This window comes from Ixodes scapularis, unplaced genomic scaffold (genome assembly GCF_016920785.2).
Source record: "Ixodes scapularis isolate PalLabHiFi unplaced genomic scaffold, ASM1692078v2 PGA_scaffold5__190_contigs__length_132052651, whole genome shotgun sequence".
Lineage (NCBI taxonomy): Eukaryota > Metazoa > Arthropoda > Arachnida > Ixodida > Ixodidae > Ixodes > Ixodes scapularis.
This window is the reverse complement of record NW_024609880.1, coordinates 44521093-44541283: the sequence shown is the minus strand read 5'-3', so window position 1 is coordinate 44541283 and position 20191 is coordinate 44521093. Positions and strand designations below refer to the sequence as shown.

At 46.3% G+C, this 20191-nt stretch overlaps 1 protein-coding gene across 1 annotated transcript in view; it reads right to left on the bottom strand.

The window, feature by feature from the left end:
* Positions 1-351: 351 nt before the first annotated feature.
* Positions 352-20191, bottom strand: part of LOC115310360 (BMP and activin membrane-bound inhibitor homolog) — a 62525-nt gene continuing 42685 nt past the window's right edge. Inside the window, exons 2-3 of the mRNA XM_029968701.3 lie at positions 15094-15453; positions 352-4165 (exon numbers count right to left, since the gene is read on the bottom strand). Of these exons, the coding sequence (XP_029824561.2) occupies positions 3873-4165; positions 15094-15453 (653 nt within the window). The 3' untranslated portion in view covers positions 352-3872. The remainder of the gene's footprint in view (positions 4166-15093; positions 15454-20191) is intronic.

The window sequence follows — 20191 nt, the reverse complement described above, 5'->3', positions numbered from 1 at the left end:
TTTTTTCCCATTCCTGATATTTCTTGCAGGGGTATGATAATTGTCTATATCTGCAAGTGCATAAGGTGTATCCCTGCTTAGATTAGACATTTCAAACATGATCTTCTGCCAAATTAAAGCTGACGACCAACTTCCATCAATCTACTAAAGGGAATAAAGTACTATCCGTATACTAAATTAAGGTTAGACAATATTTGTTAGAAACTACAAGCAAGATTCGTTGCAAGATCAGCATAACACTGAGGCCAAGATGGAGTTCCCTCCACCGGTCCTTTTTGAAACATAATTTCTCTCCACCTCCTTTTAAGGTGCCAACTTAGAGCTCTGATGAGAATGCAATATGCACGAGACTACATTGTTTGAAGCGTACGTTTTATTACAAGTTTGCAACATACATTGCTGAAGCTGTCTTAAATATATGTCTTTATTTAACCCCTGGCACTTCAATGGCTCCGGATGAAGACACACACATTGGACAAGAGACAGTTCGCAAAAGCCATTTCTGCTCTGCGCCTGACGACGCGTAGGATGGCCTCTCCAAAAGCGATAGCCCAGACATGGATGGCGGCCCTTCCAAGGGGCGCTCAGCAGAATTAAATACAAAACTGTACAGCGCAATACCAAAATATGTACAAAAGGACTTCACACTTGACTTTCGCTTCGCGACCACGTCACACACCGTTTCCTGGAGGACGCGTCGTGACTAAATACCAAGTTTGGCACGTATAAGGATGCATAAGTGGCTGTAGCAGGTACGTGAACGCTTCCTTCGAGGACCATTTTTCTCTTCTTGCATGGCGTATGTATGGCAATGGTTGGGTTTAAAGCAGCACAAAGCCGCTCGTTCTAAGAACGCTAATCTCTAAAAGTACAAAGCTGCCAACAACGTTGCATCGTTGGCACGAAAATGTTCGGCTTAGAGTGGCGGAACTATCTCTAAACAAAGTGACACAAAAGTCACACGAGGAGCCTGAAATTTTAGGCAATGTTTTAACCTCACATTCGGAAGCTTCATTTTATGAAGGCGACCGCAAGAGGAGGTTTGTTTTCTCGTCAGTCAGACCCATTTATGCATATTTTTTGTTGCTGCCTTTTGGCTTACAATAGCTAGTTTGCAATCTGTCCGATGACAGAAAACATATAAAGACGTGGATTGACCCAGAGTTCATTTTTGGCTGTCAAATGTACAAAATATAATCCCTGGACTACTCTCGTGCTCGGCGACTTTTGTCCCACTTTCTGTCATGTCTAAAAGAGACGTTTACATTTGGCACGTCGTTATCAAAAGGGAAGGGAAGTCATCGATGGGCTTGCTTTGCTGGCTGACATTAACGGCTCTGCCAGGCAAATATGTAGAAAATGTTCCCGCCTTGATCTGCCGCTTGCTTTTCCTCTTCCTTTTACAACGACCAAACAATTCATTGTTTATCTATCGAAGTGTCAAACTTCGCACGTGTAGATAGTGCTATATATCTACGCATAAGGGACAATTTTTTAAGTGTGCCTCAAAGACTTCGCACATTTGAAGAGGGAATACAACAGCCGGTGTCAACACCACCACACTAGGCAAACCATAGCGAGTCAATCAACCGGCGATTGATTAATTAAGTAATGCAATTCATCATTGGTTGCTTTCACACAAACATTTACGGACTTAGAGGGAAGTTTCAACCAGGTCGACCGTTTTCGAGTGCAAGAAGTCTGCACACTGCGAGGCATGGAAGAAAAGACGCGTCAGTGCGTGCACATAACAGACGTCCTCCAGACAATGAGGTTTCGCTCTTGTAAGTGTATCTACAGATATATGTATACAGTTCTTCTTTGCATATTTGACGCAATAAATAACGCTACTAAGCGCGACAGCGGTGCACCAGGTAGCGGGCGAGTAGTAGCGTATATAATATATATATATACTTTGTCATGATTGTCGCTCTACGTAGCGTCAAAAAGCATTTTGTTTTTTGGCTGCGCGTTGTGCGTGTAAATGCATCTGCTCTGGCTTTGGCGCGACAAGATTCGTTGTGGACGAAACTACATGGGCGGCTCCACCGTCCGCCCACTTCCAAAAGTGGCACTTTGTCAAAAAGAGAAACTTGGATGGCACAGGGAAGGCTACGCGGCTGAGGCTGCCGGTCTCTTGCGAAGCACTAAAAATACGTCAGTAGAATATTTTTTTTTTTTTGCGACACACGCATAATATTTGTCGTTGTGTTCCTTAAGATTAACTCGGCTGCACAGAAAAGAGATAAGCACAACTTTTCAATAAAAAAGAAAAGAAGGGCTTTTTTTTTTTTTACTAAGTATGGTACGTTTGCATAATTATAGACAGGATATAATTGGAGTTGTGTACTTTAAAGTACGTGGTGGCTGGCATACATTTGATTTAGCAACAGGGCAAGCGAAATATAATGAGCCCCCTTGGGCAGATTGAAGTGGACACAAAGTCGACTGACTACCTTTCAGGGTCACATGCAGCTAGATTAAAACTAAAGCACATTCGTAAGGCCGCAGGACTCTGCACTGATTTTCTATTATCTTATAGTACCACACGAGAGCGAAGCACCCTTGACTGAATCCAAAGGAACGAACTTGCTGGCCGGTAGGGCTGTGTGGGAACAGAGCCTAGACGAATTAAGCAAGAAGTAGAATTGTAAATACAACGGATAATTAAGCTTTTTCACTATTAAATGTTTGAAAAGAGAACGAGGAATAAGGGGGGAAAACGTACTTGAAGCAAAGCTTGTGCAGAATTGATCCAAAGGAACACAAGGAAAGGTGATCTGCGTGCGTAGTAGTGCCGGTATACTCTCACTCACTTCTACAGCAAAATGCGTGGCATGTAAGAGATCGGCACATATTCTGAATCTAGCCTCTCAAATGCGAGTGAAACAGCGTCATTCTAAACGTGCACCTGGTGGTTTCTTTTTTCTTTTCTTTTTTTTTTTTAAGAAAAGCTCAGAGGGAAGGCATGGATTCTTGAGAAGGCTTTGAAATGGACGAGCAGCTTTAGACTCTAAAATGCTGCGTGGTTCTACACACATGACTTCTAAGATTTTGCAACAAGACATTCTGACCCACAATGACAGTTGCTTCAAGGGTGAATAATATTGGCATAAAGTGTCAGACGACGGAAACAATAACAACAACCACAACAAAAAATCCCAGCAAATTTGAATGAAAGTGCAATCGGGAAAAAGAAGAGTGCCATGGGAATAAACTCAGAGAATGGACATCTGATAAGTGAGAAAATAATGAACAGCGCGAAAACCTCATAAAAATTGAAAAACGCATACACTTTACAAGCCTTCGATCCAGACGCCCATTCAGGAGATTTTGCATGTTTGGAATGGTAAAATGTTTTAGGTTCTATTTTTTTGCCCGTCTCAGACACATTTTAGGCTTGTGGCCAATATCTCGCGATAAAAAGTCCTCAGCTTCAAATTTTATTTCAGGAGTATTTTATGAATAAATTTAGGGCATTAATATATCTCGTTCAGATTAACATGATGTAAAACTGTTGTGGTAGATTTGCAAATATTTTTGAGCTGCTCAGTAAAATTGAATGGAGGAGCAAATCTACGGGAAGTATTCAAACTCTGGAATGTTCCATTCCCTCACCAATACGCCCACTATAGTGGTCGAAACTGTGATTTGACAACACTTGAGGCGCTTCCGTTACTCAAAAGAAAAGCAAAAATAAATGATGGATCCCACAAACCCTAAAAAAACATTTTCTTTAAGCTTTCCCCGCCTGACCGCATTTGGACCATTGCAAGCGCTGCGCGAACTTCGGCTTTGGCACTTCTCAAAAATGCAGCATTGTCCTGGAAGCCCTTCCTCTATGGCTGGAAGCATCGACGGGCGGCGGGCACTCAGACTAGCACAACACTCTTGTCCGTCTTGACTGGCCACAAGGCCCGGAGACAAGACACGAGGCTTTTTGTCGACGCCTTGCGAGGTTCGTGCATGCCGTGGACTAGATGGCTGCCTTGGGACGGAGGGTCAGCGTCGCGGCGGAGTAGCCTGGAAGCCAGCAGAACGAGCAGAACCAGGACGAAGCCTCCCGTGATGGGCACCGCGATGACAGCCGCCCTGAACCATAGCAGCCGCGTCAAGGAGCCGGCTGCTATGATGGGCTCTCCGAAGTCGCGGCCACTGTGGCTACCTGAAGAAACCAAAAGCGGATAAATTAGTCCAGAGAAGGTCAACGAAATCCCCCGCCACGGCAGGGGGGGAAATTCAAAAGAACCTAACGCCAAACAGTATTCATCTCTAAAGGCAGCCTGTCATCACATTGGGCTCTGCCTAATTGTACACCGAGACAAACATTTCGCAAAGTTCGCATTATATAAATGTGAATAGTAAAAAAACCAATGCTTAAAACTTAAAAAAAAGTGGACTATTGTCTCAAACATATGAACAAAAGCCGGGCGTGGCCAGTCCAATGCATCTAAAACATAAAAAAAACGCAGATTTTTTATTTTTTTTTTACAGCAAAATTGAGTTAAGCATTGCCAAACGCTTATTCTCCTTCCAAATGTTGCGCTGGAGTCAGAATTTGATCGAAAAGTTTGTCAAAGTTTCAACACTAATCCTTATCTTATCCAAAGTTATACGTGATTTTCTAAAACTTTAAATGGGAAAATGGGTCCCATTTTTACCTGTTTTCTGTAACTGGCGCCATTGGCGGCGTGCGCGAACTACAGGGGGCGCTTCTCCAGCTATCATCATCATCGTTTGTGACGTCACGGTTAAGACAAACCAACGTTATTAGATTAGCTTAATTGCGGAACTGCTCATAGACGCTGCATGCACGAGCAGTACCCCCCCCCCCCCCCCCCTCCTCACTCACCACAACCCACCTCCCGTCGTGCGATGCGCCGGAAGGCTGCTTAAGTAACTGTAGTAACTGCAGTGTATTCTATGGGATACGTACATTTCGTCTCGAAGCGCGTCGTCTAGATGGCGTTCCACCATATTCTATAGAACACACAGTTCGTAAACGAAAATCTAGATGGCGCTTCGAACGACGGGAGGCGGACTGAAGTGAGAGAGGGGGTACCCCCTTCCGCGGGAGTTCCACAACTCAGGTAATCTAGCAACGTTGGAACAAACTGCGACCGACCGCGCAGACGCGTAGATCTTGGATCCCTCGGCTCGTCAGCTCGCTTCAGGCGATGTTTGGGTAACGCGCGGCTAAGCCTGTTTCACGCGTTGTGTTTATTTGGTAAAGTGATATTTGTAGTAGGGCATTTTACCAAAGATTGAAACCATGGCACGTGCAGTCGTTCTAGCGAACGCTTTTGGTGTTGAGGTGTCGAAGCGCTCGGATGGTGGTGTGCTGTTCTCTACCCCAGTACAAAAAGCTGGATGATCAGAATAGTATATCCAGCGCTTTACCTCACTACAACATCTACCACGGCGAATTTGGCGTATAAGTTAATATGATTCAGGTGAAATCAAACTGAAAAAGGTATGTATCATCAAACTTAAAATGGGAAAGCGAAATCGGGGAACCTCTCGGGTGTGTAGTAAACACTTCAGTAAAGCGACTCCGTGTATCCTGGTGGTTCCAATGTTTTCATTATTTTTGAATTTTGTAAACCAGTAAACCAACATTCCCTAAAAATAACTTACAACAAGAAGCGGTGACTGACTTCCGGAGTCGTTTCAATTAAATTCCTGATTATTCACCTGGTCGACGGGAAACGTGCGAGGCCCCCTCGGGATCGATGTCATAGATCTAGTAAGTCGGTGACACCTCGGCGTCCACAAAAAATGATGTATACTCCTGCTATGAATTACTACCGTGTGTATGATTAATTTTCCGGACACAAATGCGCATAATGCGCGATGCGCTTCTCCAGCGCGATATCTTAAATTTCTCAACAATTCTTAGTAAAATTTGGACAGAACAAATTAATCAATCGCCTGCACTTGCCGGGCCGTGTACGGCAATTTAGGAATTTATGAAAATTTCTGATTTTCTTTCGAGCAGAAATAGCGATGGGACAAACTCTTTGCCGCGTATTTGACGCAGGAGGAGCCAAGAGTCAATTGTGTAGGGATTGTGGCCACGAGGGGGCCCGACATTGGACCGCGATTCTACCCGCGATGGCCTAGTGAGAAGAAGACAAGGATTGCACGGAGCAGAGCTCGGGCAGCGAGCTCGCGGATGGTCGGCGACAGAATGGTATAGTCGGATGCAACCTAAGAACAATCTTTTAGCTCCACCCACAAGCGCATTGCGCCCGTCTGAAGTGCCTCCGCCGTCGAGAAAGTAGTTCGCTAGCAACGTTGCTTTTTCTTCCTCCAGGAAGCGTGTCTTAAACTACTACAATATTTATTTAATTCATTCAGGACATTTTCATAAGTTAGAATACGTTTTTGTCAACGAAATAGCTGTTTAGTAAAGAAAGAAAGTCATGTCCAATGTACGGTCTTCCCAATTCATTTTCTGTCCAAGATACTGTCTAACATACCGTCTAACATACCTCTCAGCAGTGCTAAGCCTCGCGCCCGCTTCGAAACTTTCGTTGGCGATAGCGTCGCTGGATTCTCACGTTGTCGCGCAGAAACTGCTGCAAACGCAAGCCGATACCATTAAGATTTCGTGGCGTAACCTCGGGCACGTAAAACACGGTGCAAAAAAGCAGAATAATTGTCACGAGAAACTAGCGTCGCGTTGCTAAGGCCAGCAGCCATATTGATTTTTTTTTTTTATTTATTTATTTTTTTTTTTTTCAAAAGGATCGCGATTGGTCCACGGAATCGCGACGTCATGAAAACGATTGGCTGGCGTTTCTCGGCGTAGGATTACATTTTCCTCTGAGAGGCATTTCCGGTTTTTTCTTAGCTTGCAACCGACTATAGTGGACAAAACGCTGCCTCCAGATCGTCTAACTGTGAGACAGTAGATCCTTCGTACCTAGCGTTGTGTGATCTCCTTCAAGGCGGTGGGGGCGGGGCCTGATCGGCTGGTAGCTAAGCTGGGCACCCACAATTGCTGACGAGTATTTGCTCGTCCACAACTGTCGAATCACACTTGGATAGAAGCATCGGCATCGGCCAACTCAATGTAGCTAAAAAAGGTGTGCGGGGCTTTGCTGCGCAACTCTGCGCGCTTGAACATCTAAAGACAGAACGTCATTTACTCTGGTGAATTCAAAACCTTTTTCTACAACAGCCTCCAGAATTTCGAAAAAAAAAAAAACAAAAAAATAAAACAGAAAGGCTGTGAATAGCCCTGAAGCACGCCGCGCAAGCTGGAATGTGAAACAGCAGGCTTGTTCATGAACATGATAAAGCTTTTTAACATAAAAAGCCACTTCGAGGCGCTGTTTTTCATTAGAAAAAGCACTCACAAAAACGTTATACACGTTTATTTAATAAATTAACCGTTTTTAATCGACATAGATGTCAACTAACACAGCAACTCCGTGCTTTGACATAGCGCGTCGTCTGCCAGCATCCTACCAGCTCCGTCACAGGAGGGTGCCCGGGCGGTGGCGCCACCACGCCATCACACCACCAATAGAGCTTCATGCATTCGAGAGCTACGTCGGTCGCCATTTTCCCAATAAAATTTTCAGCAAATTACTAATAACTTTTGAATAAGACAACGGTTAGAGCTGAAATTTTGGCATCTGGTCCAGACCTCCAGCGCTACCTTTGGCCAGATAATAAGCGTTCGGGGATGCGTAGTTTATTTTTGCGGTGAAAACAAAACAAAACAAAGAACATGTAAAGTTTTTTTTTTTTTTTCGGAATTTCCTGCTGCTATCAACAGCCACTGAAATTGGGAATTAGCAGATTAAAATACCAAATAATAAACTACAAAGCAAGAAGCATGAAGAGGTCACGCCGTGTGTTTCTCGAGCTCTAATACCCATGTCCCATTAGAGCGACATACAGAAACAAAAGAAAAAGACAAGCCTCAAACCAGAGTCTTTCGCGATTTGAGACGCTTTGTAGAGTAACGGAGGCTATGCTCAAAATGAAAAAAACCAGCTGAACTAAGGAAAAGGTAGAGATAGAAAGAAAGACACCCGATCGCTGGACTACCAAGACACCCGATCGCTGGACTACCAACTGTTTTTAAAAAAACAGTTGGTAGTCCAGCGATCGGGTGTCTTTCTTTCTATCTCTACCTTTTCCTTAGTTCAGCTGGTTTTTTTCATAATGAGTAACCAACTAGCTCAGATTACACCAATCGTTGCTATGCTCAAACACGAGCATCATGCACGCGAGGGTATCTTTGGCAGGCTTGCAATCGCTCGTGCTTACTTCGCGAGCACTGAACGACTAAACGCCTGCCAAAGCTACCATCACGAGCATGCTGCATGGGTTTGAGGCTTGTCGCTGTCTTAAGTCTCTGTCTTTAGTCTCTGTCTGTCGTTCTAGTAGGACGCGGGCATAAGAGACCATAATAGGTCTTTGGTGTTCTTTCGAGCAGCCAGTGCTGGAAGCGACTGGCTAATTTGCTGCGGAATGCGCCAACTGAACTCTCTGACGTCACGGCACTGCGGTGGCGCTGTTGTCGGCACTGCGCATGCGCAAACGCTACACTTTATGGGAATCTGGTTTCTTTGCAAGCGCTGTGTCCACGCCCGGTGCGGGCAAACGCTGATATGTATGTAAACATTAGGCTCGTCAATTTGCCTGGCACCTCCTGCACCGGTGCAGGAAAGTTTAGGGCGGTGTACTTCCGGTCGTTTCTCATTACACGTACCGGAAGTACACTGTCCCAAAAACTTCTACGCCGGTGCAAGAGGGGTGCGGTTAAATCGAACGAGCCTCTTGTATTAGTCTATGTAGACCTTTCCAGCGGTTATCGCCCCGGGCGAAAAATGCAGTGACAGGACCATGGACGTATTGCGCGGCGTCTCGTATTTCGTGGAAGGCAGCTATACTGCGCACAGTCAAAACGCCTTTCAGAGCCCAGAAGAGAAAGTCGATTATTGGAAAGGTCTATGGTCACCGATAGGTGAAGAATCGCGGGCCGGGGCCTTAAACGATCACGCTTTTCGCTTTGTCATTTGTTAATCAGCTGGGAGACTCGTCGCCCCTGTGAGGCGGACCAAGTTCTAGGCTGTATAAACACACACACAACCCAATTTTTTTTCGACGCTCTTACCGGCTAAAGGGCCGCCCACACTAGCGAGAAAACGCGCGTGGCACGCCGATCGCGGCAAGTAACAAAATGTCGCCGAAGCACAGTCAGCGCCATGAGCGCGTGCAGAGACACGCCCTTTATCTTCCCGCTTAACCGATTTATCGCCGCGCCGGGCGCGTTTTCTCGCTAGTGAGGGCGGCCCTTTAGGTCTCAAAGTCTGTGCGTCAATGATAGAATGCTCGGGACTCTGAATGCCCTGCGTTTGTCAAGCCACGGCCACTCGATCCCCCCTGTTGGTGCGGCCTGCCGATGTCTTTCCGAAAACAAAAGAGCGCGCGTGAGAGGAGAACTTCTCCCATTTTCCGTGGGGGCGCTGCACATCGGTGAGCGGTCTTGTGAGCTGAAAGCTATACTGTTTCACCTCATGTTGTACCGCAGGAAAGGCTGTAAGCGCGAGCTACTAGCTCTGGGGCAGATCTCGGCGGCACAAGCTCTCGTGCGGTAAGGGCAGCTGTCAACGCTATGAGCTCGCGCTTCCAGCCTTCGCTGCGGTACAACATAAGGTGAAACGGAGTATAGAGAAGGCGCCCAACATCTTGCTCCGCTACCCAGATAAAATAGGGGGTTTTCGTAGATGGTTCTCGCCGTCCCGCGAGGCCCTCCGCAACCTGCTACGATAGCGGGAACTCCACAGTGAAGGCTATCGGCGCGCAGGCGCAGTAGCAACTTCTTCGCTGCGGAACGCTTAGCGGAGGGGGCAGCGCGGTCTAATATCAGCCTGTCATTAGAGTGTTTTAGTAGATCGTTCAGTCACTCCCGCTGTGCTATCCGCTAGCCGCTACGACCTCCGCTATATGTAACGTAGCGGAACTACCATTTTAAGTTTTAGTAGAACGTTCGCAACCCGCTACGGATTACAACGTTACGAGAGCTAACGCAACGCCACTAGCGGCTCTTTCGGACACTAGGGCTCGCGTAAAACAGATTTGTAAAGCAATCCTTCGCAATTGTTTTATTAACGTCGTTATCTTAATAAAATATTGTTTTTTTTTATTGAATCACGTGCTAATCGTTGCTTCTTTTGTAAGTAGGTGACTATTATGTTTGTAATTGAATACAAGCTGTCCAAGCCAATCCGATATGAGTCAAGTGCCAAAGCCACCGAAAAAAATCTTCAAAAATAAAGGACAACCACTGTAGCTCATCTGTTGCGTCGTTGTTCACCGAAAATGAAGCGCCACAGAAATCCCTCATATCCGCCTGCTCGCTCCGCTTCCTTAGTCGGTTTTGTCTTCACGCCAAAGCGGCCGAGCAGGGGGCTGCACCTTTCGCTCACAGCACCAAAAACTGCGAAGCTTTTTCTTTTTTTTTCTCTTTTCCGTGGCCGCGTTTAGTATATCCGCCATGAATCGCTACCTGTTGCAGTCGTGGAACGGCTTTGTCGCGGGTACTTCTCGCAGCAGCAAGGTATAATCCACCCCTTAGAACCACGATCGCGAAACGCACAGATCAACGTTACTAAAACACTCAGTTGGGAAACTCGCCGTCGAAACCTGGGCCTCTGGCGTCCACCGAGACCGAGCTAAATGCGACAACAGCGCCACTCTTTATCGTTTGTCTGTACTGTGGTGACCTTGAGCTTTTTGAAAGCCTGTTTTTGCGTAAAAACAAACGGAAAAGACTCTTTTTGTATGAAATTTATTAGAGTTTGGTACCAAATGATGGGCGCGTGATGTTTTTAAAATCTTTAGTTCGCAAGGTTTTGCGGAACAATTAATATTGTTTTTATACAACCATGCCTCAGCGGGCCTTTCAGGTAGCACGTCCTGACCTAGGTGCATTTTAACGTCGGTAGTCAAACGCGGCGCGTCCGCCGGGGAGACGGGGGTGGCACCCCTGTAACCCCTACCGCTGTATCTGTTCTTAGAGCCAAAATAGAAGTCACGTGCAGTTCCTCGAGAGGCCGCTGCGGGAGAAATGGTGGCGTTGTGTTCGTCATTAGCTCGGTGCTCGGAGACAGATTGGGGCCACTTTTTCAAAGCTGTCTCTATGGGAGTTTCCCAACTGAGTGTTTTAGTAACGTTGGCACAGATCGAGTAGACGCGGCGTGGCGGCGATCTTGAACAGCGTCCCTCGCTGGGTCTCCCTTATCTCGCCAAGACTCGTTCTCGCGAGAGCCACGCTAGCTCGCCGCGCTACGCCCCTCGCTATTTTGGCCCACTAGCGCGCCTCCGCTAGCCTCCGCAGCTCCGCAATGTTTCCGCTAGCAGCGCGCATGCGCAGCAGCGTCGTCGCTCTAGCGTATAGCGTAGCGGGAGAGCCAAAACGATCTACTAAAACTCTTTATTAGGGAGTTTTCGTAGACCGCGCTGCCTCCTCCGCTAAGCGTTCCGCAACGAAGAAGTTGATACTGCGCCTGCGCGCCGATAGCCTTGACTATGGAGTTCCCGCTATCGTAGCGGGTTGCGGAGGGCCTTGCCGGACGGCGAAAACGATCTACGAAAACTCCCTATTGGCTTCGCCGATACCGAGGCGCTGCCGCGGTTGCAGAAGGCAGCAAAACTCGCTTTCCTCCCACCTATGCACCGCTGTGCTCGGCGAAAATATCGTAGTGTCACTCTGCGCTTGCGTGTGTGGTTTGTGTTGGCATTTTGGAAGCTGCCGGAAATGTAAATACGAGTTCTAGTTCTGAGTGCCAGATGGCGATTAAATGTGCCAACTCCACTCTTGAAACAGGAAATCCTGCAGTTGATGAAGTACAATAAAGTCTCTTCTGAACTTGAGTTCACACCGCTGACTTACATGGCTGGCTACTTGGCCTTCGTTTGCGAACAAAAGGTGACCATTTTTATTTGTAGAAATTGTCGTAATTTCAAAGTAATCAGCTGAAAAATTCAACCTAGCAAAGCAATAAGAATTTCTCAGTGAAAGCAAGGAAGGCTAATGTGTAGAACCCGCTAAACTTTGCAGGTGACGTGTCCTAAATGCAAGCGCAACTTAAGGGAAATGCATCACATGATGGAGCATATCAGTCCATGTTTAGCCTTGACCAAGGAGGACTCAGCTATCCACGACCTGAAGCTGTCTGGCTGCGCAAGCTCGTCTGCACCTTTGTAGAGAGGGCTCTACAGTCGGCAGAGATTCGTGGTTGTGGAAGGATTTGCAAGGTCCTCTCGAGCGCTGTGGTTCCATACCTTATGGATTCCCCGCTGATGTGGTGTGTTAACTGCCGAGACCCCTATCACAGCGAAGAGCTCTGCGAGCTCTTTTTTAGAAAACTCCTCAGACATTTTTGGAAAACTGGGCTGGTGACCTAAACAGCCCACTAGAGAATATATTGAGGCTTTCGCGAAAGCCTTTTTCCCAAAAGGTACTCCGCTTGTGAACTAAATGACTCCCTTGGTCTGTTTTTTGTGAACAATGAAGTTTATAATGCTGAAGTTATAAACGCGGAATCCGACTTTATATTGTCCTTCACAGATGAATAAATGGCACAGCTCGCGCGTGCTCGAGCGTCGGTTAAAACCGGAAATCACACGGCCTAGCTATATCCAACTATAATTCCTATATTAAAGTGGTAATAGAAACGGGGCAACACTTATGGGAAGAAGAAAACGACAATTCGCTCATACTGCCAGCAGAATGCAGCTTTAACGCGCAGCCTGCAGCTGAGTGAGCTTTTCGCAGAAAGAATCATGTGCTTTTATTCTGCACAGATTTGTCACATCATTCATGCAATCTGGCACTCGTTTCAAACGAGACTTGCGGCTTCACGAAAAAAAAAAATGTAAATAGCCACACTGGGCCGGGCCGGGCGTACTGCTCCTCATTATAGTTCGTCTTACCCACGGTGGAAGTGTGGTCTTACCTTAGCATGGACTAACCGCGAACGCTGTGCTAGCGCGAGCGGCTAGCCTTTACTGCCTTGACTGGAGCACTCGCTGCACGAGCACTCATGCAGCCGCCGTGGCTTCCTTCGAAGCAACTATCTCGCGCTTTTAGCACGCGCGGCTAACAAGTACATACTGACGTGAAAGGAAGTATAGAGCTCCTCGATGTGCTTCCCTGAAAGGAACTCTACCTCTCACGCCTCTCACCGATAACGAGCGCCACGGCTGGCGCTGCGGGGTAAAGTAGAACTATCCCTCTCACTGGCGGAGTGAGGCATACGGCAGGCCGCTCCCAAGGGGAGTCCGAATCGAGTGGCCGTGCTCAAGCTGTCCCCGACTATGCGGAGCGCAAGTTCGTCTGCTTCTCGAGCAGGGCTGGCGGTGCAGGAGTGGAACGCATGAAATGTAATTGGGAACAGCCACGGGAGCAGCTGAAACTGCTGTTTTGGACCAGGTTGGGAGCAGCTAAAACTACATTCTGGAGCAGGCTAGGAGCAGCTCAGATAAATTTTCGTTGCACTTCAGCTTGTGTCTTAGATAAGCACGGGAGCAATTCCAATGGCACTTAGCAGCACAGATGAACATAAGTGGTCAGGGACCTAGGTAGATGGGATAACAGTGTAACAGATGAGAAAACTTGAAACTTTGTGAGCCTTAATGAGAACCAAAAAGCAAGGACCATATGTTTTTGCAGATAGTGTCCTTGATATTTTCTCAACGGCTTTTCGCTACTCAAAATGCAAACCAGCTCTGCTTTTCCACAACCCACACGTGCTCGACATAGTTATTATATGTGCGAACCACGTGACGTGCGTAGGCAACGGACGCGCAGTTGCGCGGAGGAACAGGGCAAGAAGTTTCAAGTTTATCCTATTGTGCAACTCAATATCGAGGCAGCAGACTACGAGTAAAGGAGTTATCATATTCTAAACGATAACCAGGAGCATGGTTAAAGTACGCCAAGCAGATCTACTGCTCGCGTGAGAGCTGCTGGCCGGCAAGGTTTCGGATCGGACCGCGTTTCAGTTCTATCAAATCAAGATATCTTGCAGGATTGCAGTTCCAACTTCTAACGATGAAGTACTAAAAGGAACCGTTTGCTCATTTGTTTACAACTGGCTGACGTCCGGATCCCGGGCCGCAGAGCCTCAGGCAATCTCACGCTAGACGACTCGACCTGACCTCGGCCGACTTGTTAACCGCTGATGGTTGAGGAATAAGAATCCAGTCGCAAGTGGTGTAGCGCTTAGAATCCGACCCCGAGTTTTTTCGCGCGCTTCCGACTCGAAGTACACAGAGAGAATAAAGAGAACAAAGGATTGAAAGGCCGAAAAAGCTAAACGCGCTCATTGTTGCCAATCGAGTCGATAGAAATCCAAACCAAGACAGAATACAATTTTTTGGCGCACGTTTTGCGATTTAGTGCATAATGGCGCGAGGTATTGGCTTCGGCACAGTTTCCGCAACAAGGCGCAGGATGGCAAAGACTTACAAGGGTCCGGTGCCGGACCCTTGTACGTACAAGGGGCCGGTGCCCTTGTACCTACAAGGGCGCCTTACCTTGTCAAGTCTCCTCATGGAGGCTTTTCGTCCGGTGTCCTCGGCACAATGTGGCGGAAATCAATTCAATTCAATTCAATTCAAAATGCGTCTGCCAAAAAATGGCGCAAATGGAGCAGCCGTTCCACCCCTGCGGTGTCGTCAGAACGCCGAGCTCCGATGGGCTCTGATTGGAAGGATAGTGGGTACACCTCAAGGCAGGTAGCATTGACGTCTACCCGCTATCCTCGGTCAGACGCAATCAAAGCTCGGCGTTCTAACGTAAATGCAACCCCTGCGCAAGAAGTAGACGACCTCGCACTCCACATAAGGTCACACCTTGTTAACACGAACCCCGCTAATGTGGATAGCCCACTTTCGGGGTACAAGCTGGGTAAAATCGTTTTGCTTTTGAACTCGTTTTTACGAACAACTGACGTTATAGACACTTTTACGTGGGGGAAACGAAGGTGCCCATATTGACAAGACATCACTGTACAGCAGGCATTCAAAATCGGCATGCAATGGCTGGTTGACGTCTGTATATACCTGGTGCGCCATCCCGGTAGTCTTTGTCGAAGTTGCACATATCGTGATTGCAGCAGCGACGATGCACTCTCGCGCCGCCAGTGGCCTCGTCGCCCAAGGAGGCGTTGCAGTCCCAGCGCTCGTGGGGCGCACTGTGTCCCACGGCGTCCCCGACGTCCTGGGGTCCGGCCGATTTGTACGACCTGGCCTCGGAGTCGGCGAGAAGGTCGACGCAGCCGTAGCGCCAGTGGTACGGCCCGGACCCGGTGACGTCACTTGACCAAGCGGACGCCTGGTCCCAGAAACAGAGCTCTTGGCGGGACTTGCACATGTATCCCGTGGACACGCACGCCGCCAGGTTGCAGTGGCAGAAGATTTCGCCTGCGGAAGTATGCCGAGAAGAATAAGGTCGAAATCAGTTAACATCAGTTAGTGAAGTCAAAATTAAAATTAAAAGTTTTTGAAAAAAAAAACAGTGCCGCGTCATTTCCTACGAGTTTTGAACGCCAAGGCAGAGTACTCGTAGTTTATATTAACATATGTAGGACAATAAAAGTCGAAAGCTGGCCTAGTTGGTGTAAGCTAAACATAATGCAGGTAAAACAGCGCAGAACGACAAAGACTAGAACAAAGGAACAGACAAGACGGGACAAACGCTGACTCGCAACTAAAGGTTTTATGACATAAAACATAAAAGAAGTAAACACGTAAGGCAGCAATCTACACATGCGCCAACCTTTCTGCCTCCTCACATAGGGCACTGGTCATCCACGTGCCGCGTGCTGTCCCTTAGCGAAAACTAATACGTTTGAAATATACCACACACTAATTTGAGTGTATTTGAGATACAGTTGATAATTGTAAGTACACGAAAAATATACCGAAAATATAAACTTCTTTTTTTTTTCTTGGTAGTGAAATATACTTCTAAAAAACATTTTAAAATACCCTTACTTAAACTACATTTGAAGTTCCCTTCATGCGTTTTGAAATATGTAAATACTAAATTAATAGGCACAAAATACCTTTCACATATATTTCTTGAAATATTTATTTAATTCATGCAAAATATACTCCAACCCTAAAAAAATGGAGCAATCAAAAATACGTGCAGAATACTATTAAAATACCTGAAAATCGTAAATACTGTTGTGATATACTCTAAGTACCTTTTGACTGCAGTACTTTGGTAGTTTGACTTAAACTACCAAAATATTGAAAAGCTCCCCTTCTAGAAGTTCACTTCAAGCAGATATAAAGTACACAGCTGAAGCGCCTAAATACAACATTTGATTAGTTTGTCAACTGAATTGCGCAGCACCGCACTGATAAATCAGCCCAGTTTATGTTATTGTTTCCTTTTTTTCTATCAAGAACAGACCTGATCAGTTCCTTGCACACCAATCACAAACGGGGTTGAAGAAATACAACCACAACATTTGCTGATGCTGGAAAGCTTCAGCAGGTGCTGTGAACAGATACGTTTGGCCTGGTTTTGTTAGCACAATATTAGTTCACTGAACGTGTACGTGTACCATTGTACGTGATGTGAATAGTGGCTTTAATATAGTGACATTAACTACCATATTAAATAGTCTACTACTAAAAAGAAAAGGCAAAACAACTACTGTAAAATATTTATTTTTCGCGGGCTCAATATTTCGCCATTTAGGTCAAAGTTGGAGTTCTGGAATAATTCGCAAATTCTAAGTTTCGCGACGCGCTGGGATCGCAATATAGATTTTAATGTTTTTACATTTTGCCGGAATTATTCACGGGACCTATTTTTCGGAATTGTAGGCGATTCGCGAACTTTGCGAGAATTAGGTCCTCACGAAAATAAAGTCGTTTACAGTATTTTAAACTGAAGAAACTGCCTTGATTCGCTTCGTCCTGAGTGGTGCTACGCAGAGAAGCAATAACATGTATTTTATGAGCCGTTTGTGTGGATATTGTTTTAGGGACTGCGCCGAATTGTTATTAGTTGTACCAATGCCTTTTAGTAAGAGATATCGTCCACGAACTTCAAAACACTGTTTCCCCTTCGACAGACTTCCGAGGAGAAGATCGAATACTTGGAACCTTAATAAGCGCAGAGGTGGTCACCGAAAAAATGATTACCTTCAATATGTAGGCTATATAAGGCTCTAGAGCAGTCAATGACACTGTAAATGAGCTGTTCAGTGCGTCATGGTGTTTGTGTTCGTTTCTAACGTAGCTTTGTAAGATGTATTAGTAGTGCCTTCAAATACCACAGGGACACCATTTGCTGACAAAATCGAAAAAAAAAATTGTGTAACCGGTTTTTAATGCACAAATGGCATCTTGAGTGTGAAGGAATAATATTTTTGGTATATCTAAAATATTTTTTTATTCATATGTATAATGTATTTTGAATACCTTACGGGTGTATTTCGAATGCGGCCAAAATAATACAGAATAAATACAAAATGAATATTCGTACTAAATATATTTCAACTTCGTTTGAAGTACGGCCTCTTTTTGCTAAGGGGTCCCCCCCCCCCCCCCCCTTCCCGCCTTTTTTTCATTGTCGAAGACAGAAACAATCTCTCTTTCACATCTAAAACCACCGACGGCTCGCTAATGCATTGCGCCTAGCTTTCCGCCATGTAAAAAGCCTCCATCACCTCCCTCGTCACCTTGTCTTTGTGCCTATCTATACAAGCGTGGTCTCCTCGAAGGGCGGCTTGCACAAACAGCTCTTACAGTGCACCGTTACATGCCCTCCTACCGGGGTTCTCAGTGAATAGTTGTGTTTCCTGAGCCTATCATTTAAACACCTCTCCGTCCGTCCAATATACACTTTACCACACGAGAGGGGACCTTGTATACCACTCCGGAAACGCAGCTCACAAACGGCTTTGCGTGCTTCATTGTACACTTGTTCTTTGACAGCCCTCACCCTCGAACCCATCTGGCTGAACTTCTGAGGGGGCGGAAAACACCACAAGGACATTGTACCGAGTTCCTACTTTCTTTAAATCGTGAGAGACCTTGTGCAGGTACGGGATGACGACAGTCCTTCGCCTGCCCAACACTTTCTTAGGGGGAGAGGTTCCTTTTACTTTTTTAACAAAGGTACTGGCAACATCACACAGCAAAGCACTCGGAAACCCAGCGTCTCTTAGCCTATCGCACTGCGCCTGAAAGCTCTTATGCACCGTGTGGACACAAGACCTGTTTAGGGCCGCGTCCAAGCACGACATCGCAATGCCCCTTTTGATAACCTTCGAGTTGCTGACCTATAGGCTAAGATGGCCTTTTTTGACCAAGGGCTATACGCCCAGCATATATGACCGCCGCCGTAGCGAAGGGAAAGGTCCAAAAACTGAAAAACCTAGACATGAACCTGATGCCCCCCCCCCCCCCCCCCACCCCCCCCCCCACACACACATTCGCCAAAATTGCCAAAACGTCACCCACTGAGGACACCGTGCCGTCAAAACCCTTCAGGAACACTAAGAAATCATCAACATAGCGAGCCACCTTTTTAACCGTGGTGGAACCCAGAGACCCTTGAATGTCCCGGTCAACTCCACTCAAGTAAATATCACTCAATACGGAAGCAACACACGAGCCAGTACAAACGCCGGACCTTTGTGCATCGCTTCTAGTCTTTGTCGTTCAGCACAGTTTTACCAAACCGTGCCGTCAAAACCCTCCAGGAACACTAAGAAATCATCAACATTACGAACCACCTTTTTAACCGTGGTGGAACCCAGAGATCCTTGAATGTCCCGGTCAACTCCACTCAAGTAAATATCACTCAATACGGAAGCAACACACGAGCCAGTACAAACGCCGGACCTTTGTGCATCGCTTCTAGTCTTTGTCGTTCAGCACAGTTTTACCAAACCGTGCCGTCAAAACGCTCCAGGAACACTAAGAAATCATCAACATTACGAACCACCTTTTTAACCGTGGTGGAACCCAGAGATCCTTGAATGTCCCGGTCAACTCCACTCAAGTAAATATCACTCAATACGGAAGCAACACACGAGCCAGTACAAACGCCGGACCTTTGTGCATCGCTTCTAGTCTTTGTCGTTCAGCACAGTTTTACCAAACCGTGCCGTCAAAACCCTCCAGGAACACTAAGAAATCATCAACATTACGAACCACCTTTTTAACCGTGGTGGAACCCAGAGATCCTTAAATGTCCCGGTCAAGTCCACTCAAGTAAATATCACTCAATACGGAAGCAACACACGAGCCAGTACAAACGCCGGACCTTTGTGCATCGCTTCTAGTCTTTGTCGTTCAGCACAGTTTTACCAAACCGTGCCGTCAAAACCCTCCAGGAACACTAAGAAATCATCAACATAACGAACCACCTTTTTAACCGTGGTGGAACCCAGAGACCCTTCAATGTCCCGGTCAACTCCACTCAAGTAAATATCACTCAATACGGAAGCAACACACGAGCCAGTACAAACGCCGGACCTTTGTGCATCGCTTCTAGTCTTTGTCGTTCAGCGCTGTTTTACCAACATTATATGTAAGATTAGACCAAGAAATAAGTTGTATCAAACTGGTTTTTTGTGGATACAAGGAGCATACACCCGAACAGAGTGGAGGAAGTGCGGCACACTTACATATGGTTGTGTTCATTTCAGTCAGGAACAATTTTAAAACGTAATTTTATTTAAAAAAAAATCTTTGGTGAATCTTTTTGATATGAGAGACAGCGCAAACTGAAAGCTAGGCGGATGTTTTGTTTGTTTTAGAGTTATTGAACATTGAATTTGACAGGGCGAGAACTGACGTTTCTCCCACCGGTCGGGGTTTTAAAGTTTGACCGGTCGCTACTTTCTCATTTACCAAAATAAAGCACTAAGACTCGTTTGTGACGCTCCCGAAGTAGATTTAATTGCGGTTAAAGGGGAACTCCGCCGATTTTTCGAGCTACCTAATCCAAAGGCATCATCTGAATGCGGATGGCTTCCTGATTCAGAAATGCTATCTGGTTCCCCATATTCACTCTGGATAATTAAAGAAGTTATATTTTGTTCGCTGCCAAAACCGAAACATTTTTCTCCCTAGTTTTTCCAGTCACCCAAACGTGAAGTCACCGGCGGGCAGCGAGGCGCGCGGCCGG